This window comes from Monodon monoceros, unplaced genomic scaffold (genome assembly GCF_005190385.1).
Source record: "Monodon monoceros isolate NGI ecotype Baffin Bay Population unplaced genomic scaffold, NGI_Narwhal_1 Super_Scaffold_12, whole genome shotgun sequence".
Lineage (NCBI taxonomy): Eukaryota > Metazoa > Chordata > Mammalia > Artiodactyla > Monodontidae > Monodon > Monodon monoceros.
The window spans coordinates 53,370,473-53,386,733 of record NW_021703768.1 but is presented as its reverse complement, the minus strand read 5'-3'; the positions used below and the strand labels follow the sequence as shown (position 1 = coordinate 53,386,733).

At 44.3% G+C, this 16,261-nt stretch overlaps 1 protein-coding gene across 2 annotated transcripts in view; it reads right to left on the bottom strand.

Moving 5' to 3' along the window:
* The window catches only part of MAST4 (microtubule associated serine/threonine kinase family member 4), a 568,502-nt gene extending 554,368 nt beyond the window's left edge, over positions 1-14,134 (bottom strand). For both annotated transcript variants that reach the window (XM_029218029.1, XM_029218025.1), the window contains exon 1: positions 13,772-14,134. In XM_029218029.1, coding sequence (XP_029073862.1) covers positions 13,772-14,134 — 363 coding nt within the window. The remainder of the gene's footprint in view (positions 1-13,771) is intronic.
* Positions 14,135-16,261: the final 2,127 nt, after the last annotated feature.

Sequence of the window (16,261 nt, the reverse complement as noted above, 5' to 3'; positions counted from 1 at the left end):
ATAAAAAAGGGGATGAAAGAAACAGGAATGATTTAGAACACAGAATGACAGGCAACCTAACACACAGAAAGTGATGGCTCAGAAATAATTTTTTAAAACAGTATGATTGTAGCAGGTTACACAACTGTCACATTGCTACTCTGTCAGTCTAACTCTTCCCAACAGGTCTTATTCTATTAATTTTAAAACCGTTGCCCTCAGCTTTTTCCAAGTAGAAATGTTTTAATTTCAAAAGCAGAAGTCTTGAAAAGTCAAAGTGATATTGACATTATAATAAAGAAAACCAAGAGACTTCACAGTGAGAATGCCCATGTTATCTCTTGTCCTCCTAAGAGACTCCACATCAGGGCTAGGACCCGCCATCACCACGGATTAAAGCGAGTCCTGAAAGGTCTCAGAGGCACATTTTGGACCATCCTCCTCTTCCCAAACAACAGTGAACCGCGGTAGCTTATTAGGGAAACAGTGTCTATAGAACAAAAAAACAAGAAATCCCAAAGAAATAAAGTGGTACATGAAGTAAAATTTACAAAGGTAAGATTTCAACACACATAAAGTACCAAAACGTAGGGGAAAGAGAAGATAGTCTTTCCTTACTTGACAAGCAGTTTTTCTCTCGTTCTCCTTCGCTCTCTCGTGCTCACACATGCTCACTCAGTGTTTACACTAAGGCTACACTGGCTTAACCTGGCGATTCAACTTAACTAGTCTCATAAGAGCCACAAGAACAGGAAGGTCAGCATTTTCTTGGGTCTTTCTGATTTGTACTCTACTCATTTGAGATGAGTCTGAAGTTCTCCTTAAGTAAAACTTTCTGAGGGTCCTTTCTCTCCAAACATTTGGGACTGCCCTTTTCTCTGGAGCAACTCTCTCCATCTCTTCTTGGCTCCATCTAAGTGAGTAGCCTCAGAGCTGCCCTGGGCTGATGATTTCAATTAAGCCTCAGGTGCTTTCAATTAATCACTCCAGCTAAAACCAAGGGAGTGACAAAGCAAATTCTGTGAGTTTGAGTGTATAGGAGCTAGACACATTCCTATGGAATCCATTTATTCATAAAGAACCTCTTTGTGAAAATAATCACTTAACCTTTATACACAAAATGGATTTCATCATAACTGCATTCTATATCAATACCTTAATGCAGTTTACCTAGCAATGATTGCCCTAAGAAGCAATTTTAAATTTGTAATTTCTGAGAATATAAGTCTCAAGGACAGTGTACAGGGACATAACATTTTAACCACCAATTTTAACCCAATTTTACTTTATTTCCCTACCACTGGTGAGGCACTGGGACCCTTCCTGCATTGCAGAAGGTACATCCATCTCTGTATAAAGAAATGCCAGTTATGACACACATTAACACCAGAACCCCAAGATATGATGATATTATTTTTAAAACAAACTTGGAAAGGCACAAAATCATCAACCAGGAGGGAACTACATACCTAACTTCTCAGCTTATTAAAAAAGTAGCTGACCAAGTACTAAGGCAGAGGCCAAAAGACACACACCTGATGTGAGTTTGTGAATGTATATTCAGCTACCCACACTAAACTGGGTGCACCTGTGAGCTTGTTGGCCACTGAAAACACCTCAAAAATAAACAGTCAAGAAAGTTAAAATTAAATTTTCGTTTTCCACACCATAGCCTATGAAATTAGTTAAGAAAAGGAAGCCAATTTGTCAGTATTTCCATCCTCCCCTCCACCTCCCCCTGCCCCCAATATCAATACAGAGCATTCAGGCTGAAAGGTTCAGTGGAAGTAAGCACCATAATCAAAAATATATGGACTGTGTCTAAGAGGAGAATTGATGGGCTAGCAAAAGAGTACAGGCCTAGGGTACAAATTTATAAGCTGTCTCACAGACACATGTGCCTAGTTATGAATTCAAATTACTAAATAAGCAGTGAATGCTTTTCATTAAGAGAAGTTGGAGAAGCAACCAGAAATTTCACACAAGTTCTATACATTTAAATGTGACTTGAATGTTTGTGTACCGCTGACCACGGTCCTGAACTGACATTTCACATTTAAGGGTTTTCTCTCCTAAGCCTGGAAACACACGTGACTACTGTCCAATCCTTTCCAGGAATTCTGAACCAGGTGAGAGAGAAGGACAAAGACAGGGAAAGAAACAAGTGCACACAAGCTGCTGGAGAAAGAGACTTCTGCTTAATCGTATTTGATCTTATGCTCTACCCCCAAAATAATAGGACCAGATAAGAAACTGGGCTAAATATCAGAGACACAAAAGGACACAGTCATCCTTGAACTAAAAGATGCAAAGCTGTGTAAATGTCAACCTAAACAGGTACACAGGGCAGAGCACCAGGCTGCTGGAAGGGAAAACGACCTGCAGTCACTGCACCAGCATTTATCTGAGTTATATCAAAAGCACTCCTAGGTTTTTGCAATTTTGCCTTAAAAAATTGAAATGTTTACATTGCCCCAAAGGGACATAACAGACTTTTTGTCGGACAATTCACATACATGAGTTCTTGCATTTTTAGTAGTTTTATCACATGTCTAACGGATTTCCCCTCTGTGAAGTTGGGGTGGCCCCTGGACCACCTGCCTCCCCACCCGATGCTTACAGGAACCAAAGTTGGCTTCCAGAAAATCATCTGATTTCCTTGTTACTCCCTTCTCAGCCCCCAGATCATCATGAAGTACCTGGTCATGTCACCAGCCTCACCACAGGGGTGACATGCTGTCTTCTTACTAAATCCCTGGGCATAGCTAGTAATTTGCACGTTCACAGTCTTTTAGGATATCATTTAATACATGATCACTAACAGTAGGTTCCATGAGCAAAAGAGAGATCGTGTCTACAGAAGAGTTAATGAACCATGAGGCTTTGCTATTAGTACATGGTAAGAAATGCTGTGTCCATGAATTTAAAAGTGATCGCTATGCTACATATCTACCTACTTATGAATGAAAGGGCCTCCCAGAACCACCAGCAAACCATGCCGGTAGCATAATCCGTCAGGGAAGGGACGTCTAGGCTTCCGATTATTCCTGGCTATGGAGCTGATATTCTGCATCAACCAGCTTTTCCATACTCAGTCATATTAGCAAACACCATCATGGAATGCATACTACATGCCAGGAATCATGCTGGGTCCTCAATATAAAACACCTCATTAATTCTCATAACGACCCTCTGCAATAAATACTGGCATGTCCATTTTACAGACAAGGAAACATTCTCAGTATTAATAACCTTTCCAAAGGCACATGGCCTATAAGTGGCTGAACTGGGAACACTGGTCTGTACCCTTAGGCAATACAGACTACAGACCCTGACCCCAGAGTAGGGAACACTGGCTGCTGGTCTGAAGGGATGGAGGAGGGGGCACAAGTCCTTTCCAGGCAACACTACAGAATGTGCGACCATGCTTTAACATGGCCTGGGGTGTCTTCCATCTAAAAAGGACAAATATCTCTTCTTAGATATACAGGCGCATGCGTACCTGTACGTACACACACACACACCCCGCTCAGTTTTCTCTAACACCAGGTTATGGACCCTTCTCATCGTGAGAACTTTTCTACCAGGATTCTTGCTGCAGTTTACCATCTTCACAGCCCGTACTCTAACGTGCTTCCACACCCTTCCTTGCAGGGGCAAAATGAAAAACAGCTGGACTCATACACTGTATCCACTAAGTCTGAGGGAACAGAGAGTCAGCCTTTGTCACTGGCTCCGAAACACTGGTGAAATATAAACATTTGACATTTCCTAGAATACCTCAGACCCGGGGTGGAAAGGGTAAAAGCCTCAGCCCTTCCCTGACTCTGACCCTACGTTCTTTAGGAACATCCAAGCAAATAAGCCAGACTCTCATAATGCGTGTTAGCTCACAAACACCACACTTCCCACCACCAGAGGATGTCACACCGCCTCCAGGCAATTTCTCTTCCTTTCACCTCAGGTCAACGTCCCCTGCAACTGACTGTGGCCATGAGCATTCGCAAGGCCCTGTTCTCTGTCTCCATTCATCATTAAAGGTTTTCCTTCAACAAATACTAGGCTTAAGGCAACACAGCAGTGAAGAGCAGCATTAATAGCCACACGAAGGTGTTCTCTCGACCCTGTTCCACTTCCTGGACGCCTGAGCCACCAGGAATGAGCCCCCAGTTCCGCGGACACATCGCTTATTAAGATGGCTTCTTCTCAGGTCATTAGCTCCCTGATAACCTGGAACATTTCAACAAGCTACACCTGCAGTTCCCCACAGGTGGGCTCCAGGCTGCCTGGCTTCCCAAAACACCAATCCGATGGAGTCACTTCCTTGCTTCAAACCTTCGGTGGCTCCCGGTGCCTTAGAATAAAGTCCAAAAGGTGTGCATGACCCAGCTGCTGCTTCTCTCTCCAGCGTCCCCCCAGGCCATGCCCTCCTCGGCTCCACACACGTGACCCAGAGTCCTCAACCCCCAGACCCGCACCGCTCCCTCTGCTACCTGCATTACTCTTGTCCCTGCCCTTCCCCAATAACTCCTCAGTGAGGCAGTCCCCACCTCCCAGGGGAGATGAGGTGCACACTCCCTCAGAGGCTGTTCCCCATCTACCACGTTGGGAACCAATTAATGAAAACTCATGTGGCTAGCCACTATGACTAGGGACTATCTCCCCCACTACACTAGAAGCTTTGTGAAGTCAAAACTATCTCTGTCTTGTCCACCCTCGTGTTTTCAGTACCCAAGATGATGCTTCCCAAGAGTCAATATACATTGGCTGACTGACGTTCTAAACCTGTGGCTCTTATTGAAGCAGGGAGTCAAAAGCAGACTCAATAATAAACATGCCAAGATTTACACACTACTCTTCTTTTCAAATTATGTAGCTTCTATTATTCATAAAACACCAATTCAGTGAAAAGTTTTACTGAATTCATGGTTGCTCTTTGTTATTTATTCTCTTCACCAGTAAAGACCAGACATTCATCTACACTTCTATGCATAACATTAAGAGCAGTCTTCAAACTCACATCATTAATAGAACAGTTAAAAGACATCCCCACAAAAAAGAACTACAATCCTGCAGCATGTGGAATGAAAACCACATTCACAGAAACATAGACAAGATAAAAAGGGAGAGGGCTATGCACCAGATAAAGCAACAAGATAACCCCCCCCCAAAAAAAACTAAATGAAGTGGAGATAGGCAGCCTTCCAGAAAAAGAATTCAGAATAATGATAGTGAAGATGATCCAGGACCCTGGAAAGAGAATGGAGGCAAAGATCGAGAAGATGCAAGAAATGTTTAACAAAGACCTAGAAGAATTAAAGAACAAACAGAGATGAACAATACAATAACTAAAATGAAAACTACACTAGAAGAAATCAATAGCAGAATAACTGAGGCAGAAGAACGGATAAGTGACCTGGAAGACAGAATGGTGGAATTCACTGCTACAGAACAAAATAAAGAAAAAAGAATGAAAAGAAATGAAGACAGCCTAAGAGACCTCTGGGATAACATGAAACACAACAACATTCGCATTATAGGGGTCCCAGAAGGAGAAGAGAGAGAGAGAAAGGACCCGAGAAAATACCTGAAGAGATTATAGTCGAAAACTTCCCTAAGGTGGGAAAGGAAATAGCCACCCAAGTCCAGGAAGCGCAGAGAGTCCCATACAAGATAAACCCAAGGAGAAACACGCCGAGACACATAGTAATCAAATTGGCAAAAATTAAAGACAAAGAAAAATTACTGAAAGCAGCAAGGGAAAAACAAAAAAATAACACACAAAGGAACTCCCATAAGGTTAACAGCTAATTTCTCAGCAGAAACTCTACAAGCCAGAAGGGAGTGGCATGATAACTTAAACTGATGAAAGAGAAGAACCTACAACCAAGATTACTCTACCCAGCAAGGATCTCATTCAGATTCAATGGAGAAATCAAAAGCTTTACAGACAAGCAAAAGCTAAGAGAATTCAGCACCACCAAACCAGCTCTACAACAAATGCTAAAGGAACTTCTCTAAGTGGGATATACAAGAGAAGAAAAGAACCTAAAAAACAAACCCAAAACAATTAAGAAAGTGGTCATAGGAACATACATATCAATAATTACCTTAAACGTGAATGGATTAAATGCTCCAACCAAAAGACACAGGCTTGCTGAATGGATACAAAAACAAGACCCATATATATGCTGTCTACAAGAGACCCACTTCAGACCTAGAGACACATACAGACTGAAAGTGAGGGGGTGGAAAAAGATATTCCATGCAAATGGAAATCAAAAGAAAGCTGGAGTAGCAATACTCACATCAGATAAAATAGACTTTAAAATAAAGAATATTACAGGAGACAAGGAAGGACACTACATAATGATCAAAGGATCAATCCAAGAAGAAGATATAACAATTATAAATATATATGCACCCAACATAGGAGCACCTCAATACATAAGGCAACTGCTAACAGCTATAAAAGAGGAAATCAACAGTAACACAATAATAGTGGGGGGGGAAAGATCTGTAAAAAATACAAACACACGGAGGCTAAACAATACCCTACTTAATAACGAAGTGATCACTGAAGAAATCAAAGAGGAAATCAAAAAATACCTAGAAACAAATGACAATGGAGACACGACGACCCAAAACCTATGGGATGCAGCAAAAGCAGTTCTAAGAGGGAAGTTTACAGCAATACAATCCTACCTTAAGAAACAGGAGAAATCTCGAATAAACAACCTAACCTTGCACCTAAAGCAATTAGAGAAAGAAGAACAAAAAAACCCCAAAGTTAGTAGAAGGAAAGTAATCATAAAGATCAGATTAGAAATAAAAGAAATGAAGGAAACGATAGCAAAGATCAATAAAACTAAAAGCTGGTTCTTTGAGAAGATAAATAAAACTGATAAACCATTAGCCAGACTCATCAAGAAAAAGAGGGAGAGGACTCAAATCAATAAAATTAGAAATGAAAAAGGAGAAGTTACAACAGACACTGCAGAAATACAATGCATCCTTAGAGACTACTACAAGCAACTCTATGCCAATAAAATGGACAACCTGGAAGAAATGGACAAATTCTTAGAAAGGTATAATCATCCAAGACTGAACCAGGAAGAAATAGAAAATATGAACAGACCAATCACAAGTAATGAAACTGAAACTGTGATGAAAAATCTTCCAACAAAAAAAGTCTAGGACCAGATGGCTTCAGAGGTGAATTCTATCAAACATTTAGGGAAGAGCTAAAACCCATCCTTCTCAAACTCTTCCAAGAAACTGTGGAGGAAAGAACACTCCCAAACTCCTTCTATGAGGCCACCACCACCCTGATACCAAAACCAGACAAAGACACTACAAAAAAAGAAAATTACAGACCAATATCACTGATGAATATAGATGCAAAAATCCTCAACAAAATATTAGCAAACAGAATCCAACAACACATTAAGAGGATCACACACCATGATCAAGTGGGATTTATCCAAGGGATGCAAGGATTCTTCAATATACACAAATCAATCAATGTGATACACCATATTAACAAATTAGAAAAATAAAAACCATATGATCATCTCAATAGATGCAGAAAAAGCTTTTGACAAAATTCAACACCCATTTAAGATAAAAACTCTCCAGAAAGTGGGCATAGAGGGAACCTACCTCAACATAATAAAGGCCATACAGGACAAACCCACAGCAAACATCATTCTCAATGGTGAAAAACTGAAAGCATTTCCTCTAAGATCAGGAACAAGACAAGGATGTCCATTCTCACCACTATTATTCAACATAGTTTTGGAAGTCCTAGCCAGGGCAATTGAGAAGAAAAAGAAATAAAAGGAATACAAATTGGAAAAGAAGAAGTAAAACTGTCACTGTTTGCAGATGACATGATACTATACATAGAGAATCCTAAAGACGTCACCAGAAAACTACTAGAGCTAATCAATGAATTTGGTAAAGTTGCAGGATACAAAATTAGTGCACAGAAATCTCTTGCATTCCTATATACTAATGATGAAAAATCTGAAATATAAATTAAGGAAACACTCCCATTTACCATTGCAACAAAAAGACTAAAATACCTAGGAATAAACCTACCTAGGGAGACAAAAGACCTGTATGCATAAAACTATAAGACACTGATGAAAGAAATTAAAGATGATACCAACAGATGGAGAGATATACCATGTTCTTGGATTGGAAGAATCGATATTGTGAAAATGACTATACTACCCAAAGCAATCTACAGATTCAATGCAATCCCTATCAAATTACCAATGGCATTTTTTACAGAACTAGAACAAAAAAATCTTAAAATTTGTATGGAGACACAAAAGACCCCGAATAGCCAAAGCAGTCTTGAGGGAAAAAAGCAGAGCTGGCGGAATCAGGCTCCCTGACTTCAGACTATACTACAAAGCTACAGTAATCAAGACAATATGGTACTGGCACAAAAACAGAAATATAGATCAATGGAACAAGATAGAAAGGCCAGAGATAAACCCACACACCTATGGTCAACTAATCTATGACAAAGGAGGCAAAGATATACAATGGAGAAAAGGCAGCCTCTTCAATAAGTGTGCTGAGAAAACTGGACAGCTACATGTAAAAGAATGAAATTAGAATACTCCCTAACACCATACACAAAAATAAACTCAAAATGGATTCGAGACCTAAATGTAAGACCAGACACTATAAAACTGTTAGAGGAAAACATAGGAAGAACACTCTTTGACATAAATCACAGCAAGATCCTTTTTGATCCACCTCCTAGAGTAATGGAAATAAAAACAAAAATAAACAAAGGGACCTAATGAAACTTAAAAGCTTTTGTACAGCAAAGGAAACCATAAACAGGATGAAAAGACAACCCTCAGAATGGCAGAAAATATTTGCAAACGAATCAACGAACAAAGGATTAATCTCCAAAATATATAAACAGCTCATGCAGCTCAATATTAAAAAAACAAACAACCCAATCCAAAAATGGGCAGAAGACCTAAATAGACATTTCTCCAAAGAAGACATACAGATGGCCAAGAAGCACATGAAAAGCTGCTCAACATAACTAATTATTAGAGAAATGCAAATCAAAACTACAATGAGGTATCACCTCACAGCAGTTAGAATGGGCATCATCAGAAAATCTACAAACAACAAATGCTGGAGAGGGTGTGGAGAAAAGGGAACCCTCTTGCACTGTTGGTGGGAATGTAAATTGATACAGACACTATGGAGAACAGTATGGAGGCTCCTTAAAAAACTAAACATAGAATTACCATATGATCCAGCAATCCCACTACTGGGCATATACCTAGAGAAAACCATAATTCAAACAGACACATGTACCCCAATGTTCACTGCAGCACTATTTACAATAGCCAGGTCATGGAAGCAACCAAAATGCCCATTGATAGATGAATGGATAAAGAAGATGTGGTACATATATACAATGAAATATTACCCAGCCATATAAAGGAACGAAATTGGGTCATTTGTTGAGACGTGGATGGATCTAGAGACTGTCATACAGAGTGAAGTAAGTCAGAAAGAGAAAAACAAATATCGTATATTAACACATGTATGTGGAACCTAGAAAAATGGTACAGATGAACCGGTCTGCAGGGCAGAAATTGAGACACAGATGTAGAGAACAAACGTATGGTCACCAAGGGGGGAAAACCGTGGTGGGGTGGTGGTGGTGTGATGAATTGGGCGATTGCTATTGACATGTATACACTATGTGGATAAAATGGATGACTAGGGCTTCCCTGGTGGCGCAGTGGTTGAGAGTCCGCCTGCCGATGCAGGGGACACGGGTTCATGCCCCGGTCCGGGAAGATCCCGCATGCTGCGGAGCGGCTGGGGCCGTGAGCCATGGCCGCTGAGCCTGCGCGTCCGGAGCCTGTGCTCCGCCATGGGAGAAGCCACAACAGTGAAAGGCCCGCACACCACACACACACAAAAAAAAAAAATTAGACTCTTTATATTGAGTTGAAAATCCTTTTAGCTAATAAGCCTTTTTTCTGCCGTTCTAAGAATCCCTGAAAGTTTCAAGTTCTAACACACACAGTAAAAAGCAGAGTAAATACGCAAGTCTTGCACAGGCATTGTGAGTGGGTCCTCACTGATTTGACTTTCTTCAAAATTTACCTGGAAAAACTGCTTATAATATTTTCACTGAGATTTAGGAAGCTTTTTTGATAAGAGATCTAGAGGTTTAAGCATAATTCACAACAGACAAAACAATACACACATGGTCACCCTTCAGTCAAATGTGCAACCGTTTTCAAAGATGTATTTTTCCTCTTTCATTCAACATATATGTACTAAGCCCCTACTAATATATTAGAAGCACTGTGCTAAACACACAAAGACAAAATTCCTGCCCTTATGAGTTCATCGACACACAGCAAACGGCACTGAGTACTTTATGAGAGTTATCAGAAGGTGCTTTGAGAAGGGACAGGGCAGAGCGCCTAAGAGCAAATCTCAGAAATGTTAGAGGGACACTCCTCCAATCCAGATCATCATGACTATCCGAAACACAGTCCATTACCCTCAACTTGCAGAGACCCCCCAAATCCACAGGCTTGAGTTATCAGGGGTTAAGTGAGATGCAGTTTATTTAAACAAAAAACCATGTACTATCTCTCTCGTGTGTTTGATTATTAAGTACATAAAAACTACAATCACTGCCATGGTAAAGTATTGTTTTTAAGACACCAAAAGCTTAAAGGGCTGATTTAAGTCTATGAGACTTTGTAAGTTTACACAAATATTGACAGTAAGATAAAATATGAAATAGGTCAAACACTGTTGACATTAATAGTATATGCAAGCAGCTTCAACAAGGGTGCCCAAAAAATTAGCACTGCAATAATACACTAGGAAATTGAATTTTGCTGCTTTTTAAAAATTGATGCAGTAACTTACTGAAAAAAAACTGGAAGACAATGAGTCTCCCAAGCCAGACCTAACAATTTTTAAATCTAAATGAACCTCCTTCCATTTTATGGGTTTCCCTCAAGGCTTTCTACTCGGTGCCTTACTACCGTATAACTAACACTATGCTAACAGTGCCTTCCCATAATGCGACCTGATCCAGATAAAAACTGTTTCCCAGCTAATACTAAAAAAGTGGTAATAAACAGTATAGACAAGGCCTCAGGTTCTCTGAAAGTAGGAAGCAGATTAATTATGCAAAAATAAAATAAGCCAGCCCAAACTTGTACCTCCTTTCACAACATTTTTAATCACAAATGAACTTGAAAAATTAATATTTACTTAGCACTCCATGCTAAATGTTAGATACTATACTAGAATTAAACTAGGTGGCATGTATAAAATGCCTAATGACCCTATTGCTATTATTCCCATTTAAGAGGGGAAAAATCAGGCCTTACATCAGCTGAGTGGTCCATACCTCACATCTAGTTAAGGTGGCAGAGGCGGGAATCAAACCCAGGTCTTTCCACCAAACTGAGAGTGTGTAACCCAGTGTTCCTCACTGAACCTGCTAGAATGGTATTTATAGTGGTGCCCGTTTTCTGAGGAGAGGAGGGAGAGCGTTCATTAGGTTCTCAAAGAGACCCAAAACACTCTCTCAAAGGCTAAGAACCCCTGCACCATACTGGCACCAGTGTAAGAGCCAGAAAATGTGCACTGGACTTCAACCCCTCTCACCAAAGCTATAACTTCTCTACTCCACAGTTTTAGTTTCTCTTTAAAATTCTCGGAGCAAGTCAAGATTTCCACTCATGGACAATTTCCAGCATCCCCTGCCACAGGTTAAGTTACACAATAAATTGCAATACTGTATCACTTTACATCCAATTCTGAGATTTCACAAATACTGACCAATGTTATTTAGTCATTCCACTTTCCAATATGTGTTTCAATCAACCATTCCTCACTGCAGTGCCTGTGTAATAAGCTATCTTTACATCCACTTCCAAGAAAATAAAACACTGTCACCCTGAGGCCAGGCAATAAATCAGCTACAGGACTGGGATCAAAAGTGAGAAGTTCCTGACTTCCCCCACCTGGGATCTGCAAGACCATGTTGTGTATCATGAAGTACCCTCCTAGCTACGCAGAAAACATAGGGCAACTAACTCTACCATCTTCTCTACCGATGGCAACACTATATTAGAATCTAGTGGTAAATCATTACGTTGGGTCATACCCCCTACTGCCCAGTGGCCACTGTGCTCATCTCGGTAAGTACGCCAGCACATGCATGGCATCTTTCAGAGGGAGATGCAACCACTGAGAACACTGGTTTAGTCTGGGGGTTTGGTCAGGTAACTCTGTGCTGGGTGTGATGCTCAGCTTAACTCCTGGCACCCTGTCCCTAGGATCAACCTGCACTTTGGATCCATCCTAAATTCCTGATCAGGGGAGGGTTCGTGTGGAAATAAACTTTACCTTGAAGTTCACTGGTCATACCCCTCATTTTACAGATTATTAAACTGACCTCAGAGGAATCAGCTCATCCAAGATCTCACAATTCAGAAGCAGAGACAGTTCTAGAAAGCAAATCTCCAGGCACCTGTCCAGGATCCTCGCGTTCCTCCGGGCACTGGGGAATGGGTTCTGGTTACTGCCAGAGGCTTGGCCCACCACTAGGGTTTGTTCCATCTCTGCCAGGCTAGGACTTGACTCCCCTCACTTTGCGCCAGATCCAGTCTATGCCTCCAGGCTGGGGTCCCAGGGGTCTACTGTCAGAGCACTGGCCTCAGCTTGCATCTTCTGACGGACAGAGACAATTACTAAAACTAACCGCATCAGAGAGGAAGAAAATACCACACTGGCACTGAGGAATTAACTTCACAAGGAGGCTCTGTTAGGGTGATGTTTTATTTATGGCCTTTCCCTGATCAAGATGACTTCCCCTCAAGAAACGTCCAAAGCAACCAATCAAAGACACCAAGAACCTTATGCTTCCTTAACTGTCCTCCAAAAGCAGAAAAAAACCAGAGAAAACAGGCGAGAGGACACCAAGTCATAGTTTCAATGTGTCAGGACGCGACCCACAAGTTTTGCACGAATATTCTTCCAAGAAACCAGGATGGACGCAGTCCCCCGAAGAAGGGGGCACGTTCCCCATTCAGTCTGGCGACCAGCACGCATCTGGACACCCCGGAACAAGTCCAAATCGGAGATGCAGAAGCGCAAGTCAGCGCCGCCGGCCGAGGGCCGGAGGACCGACGCCGCGGAACCAGCCAAAACCACCCGCGGGGGACCCCGGGGCCAATGCAACCGAAACTCCGCCGCGCAACTTCGCGGGTACCGCTGCCAGCCGTCCCCCACCTCCAACACACCCACTCTCCTCTCACAACCGTCCCTTCACCACACTCCCCCCCTCTGCCCAAGCGCTACGGTTGGAAGCAACGCCCACTTCGGAGAACGAGGTCTCAGTTGTGGGGACAAGCCAGGCGTCCAGCTCACGTCCATTCACAGACCCAAATGAGCAGATCCTGACCGACGGAGTTTGCTGCTTTGACACTGGAGAAGCACACTATCAGGCAGCACATGTACACGCACGCACACGCGCGCACACACACACACACACACGTAACAGCCATGGGGAAACCGGTGACCCACAGGGAAGCTCCTAACTGTCATTACCCAGGGCTCGGGGCACAGCATCTGGGGTCCCTCCCCCTCTCCAGGCCCCAGCGCGCGCTGCCCACCACCCGCGTGCGGGATGGAGAGCTGGGGTCGCCTGGCAGCGTGGACCAGAGGGGCGGTGGCGGGGGGGGAGGGAAGGCGGGCCCACCTCCTCATCCTGCTCTTCCTGGGACGCGCTGCTGCCCCGGGGCGCGGGGGGCGCGGTTCCTCCGGGCAGCGGCGGCTGCGGCGGCGGCGCGGAGACTCCACGCTCTGGCACCAAGCGCGCGGGAGCCCACGCGGCGGGCGGCCGAGCGCCGCCCGGCGGCGGCGGCGGCGGCGGCGGCGGCGGGTGCTCGCGAGAGAAGCTGGGCTCCCCTTCCTCCGACAGAGTTTCTGAGCCCGATGAGGACTCGGCAGAGGAAGCTCCCGGCGAGGACGCGGCAGCCGCCGCAGGAGCGGGAGTCCGGGCACTGTGGCCGCTGCAGCCGCGGAGCACTGGCTCCAGCACCTCCGAAACTTTCTCCCCCATTTCCCTCTCGGGCCCAAAGTGCGGCCCGAGGGCCGGCGAGGGCGCGGCACGCACTCAGCGCCTCCGGGGAAAGCCTCGAACTGCTGGGCTCCTGCTCGCTCTCGCTGCCGCTCCCGGGCTGCAGAGAGCTCCGCCGGCAACTACATGGCCGCGGCCGGGCCCCCGGAGCCTGCAGCCAAGTTAGCAGCCTCCCGCACTCGGCGGTCGACTGGGGCTCCCACGCGCGGGGACATGCCAGCGCGGGTCCGCACTCTGCGCAGCGCCCGAGCCGCCGGGACTGCGGCTTCTCCAGTAAAACCTACCCCTCCGGGACCGAGCGGGGCCAGCGAAAGAGACGGGCAGCCGGGAGAACCAATGGCAGAGCAGGCACGCCGGTGGGCGGAGGCTACGGCGCCCCAGGCGCACCTGCGTCAGGTAGGGGAGGCGGGGCCGAGGCTCCGGCTGCAGGGTCGGGGTCCTGGGGACCGGAACGAGGCACCTGCCCTGGGAGGGTGGGAATGGAGCCCGGAATCGGAGCCTAAGCCTGGTACTCTGAATTAAGCCAAGGAGCGGCTGGCCGTCCTGGGAACGCCAGGGGAAGATGGCCGAGAGGGCAGTGAGACCTTGGACAAGAACTGGACTTCGTTTCCAAAAAGTGGAATCCAGGAAACTGACCAGAAGGAGAAGTAGCTGGGCTTTAAGGGTAAAAGGAAACACACACACACAGTCACACACATGCACGCACCCACCAGCGTGCTGGAGGAGAAAGGGGAAAACTTCATGGTACAGTGAGTGCATCCAAACCGAGCTGATCTCCGATCCCGGATTCTCCACTTAAGCTCCCTGGGCGTCAGTGTTCTCAACTGGAAATGGAGACAGTCATATCTGTCTTGTCTCCCTATGAGCAGAATTAGAACAAATATATTTAAAGCTTCAGCAGACTGCCTGGCTTAGACACATGGAGAGTTTTCAAAAGACGATTTTCTGTCTTTATTTCTGTTTGTAAATTAAAAAGTTAAGTCAAAGACGTGTACCTTTTGAAAGGGAGGAAAATGACAAATTATGCCCCTGTATTTAATTAGGACCAAGAATATGCCCAGCACTGTGCCAGATACTAGACAAAACTGAATTTGAGAGGGCTGCTGGCCCACCATTGCCTGTCTTTCCACATCAGCTAAGCATAGGATGAAAAGAGATCACATTTCCACTTTACTTTCTCCTAGCCCTGGCTTGTAAACCAACAAGATGCAGGACTGGTTGCTTCATTTTCCTTACCTCTAAGAACTAGGAGAAAGAACTTTCACTAAGGGCACCAATAGAATCACCTTAAGGCCCTCTCTGGGTGGCCTTCAGCGTGATGGGGTGACTTGAATATCTCAGAAGCCAGCAGTCAACTCAGCAGTGGGAAATAAATGATTCCTCACTTGCCTTCAGCTCCAGTCCTACTGTGAGCTCTGGCACTGCGACCTGGGATCTAAATTCAACCGGATTCAATTCCACAGATGTTGACTGAGATGTGTGCCTGGTGCTTGCAGGGGATACAAAGATGAATAAGTCAGGTGCCCTGCCCTGGAGGAGCCTATGGTCAAGCAAGAGATTGATGCATAATATAGTTCCATTATTAATTTTCAAAAGCTATGGTAGTGCTACACTAACAGTGTGCCACAGGAGAAGAGGAAAGAGTCACAGGAAAACAATGAGGTCCTCAAGCTCAGGAGTCCTCAAGAATCTTAGATTTCTCCTTGTCAGAACAGCCTTGCCAAACGTCCTTAAGAAGTGGAGGACTCGAGTTGAAAGCCCCTTCAGCTAATGAGCCCTTTTATGCTATCACCATATCTACATATAAGTGATACATCATACAAAGTGCTTCATCATATTGGACAGAAAGCTTTGTCCTGATCAGTTTCCCTCCCCAAGATGAGGGGGAAGGAAATATAATGTGACCCCATTGCCATAGACAGTCATACTGCAAAACAGCTCTGGCTGTCAGGCTTCCATGGTGACACTTCAGAATTATCTGAGGGGCTGTGAAGACCTGCTGAGGCAAAAGAACAGTTCTAGTAAACTGACTAGTTATGAGAGCAAGGCTATAGAGAGAGCACAGTGGGGCAGTCTGAATCCGATCTTGGGCTGCACAATTGCTTTTCT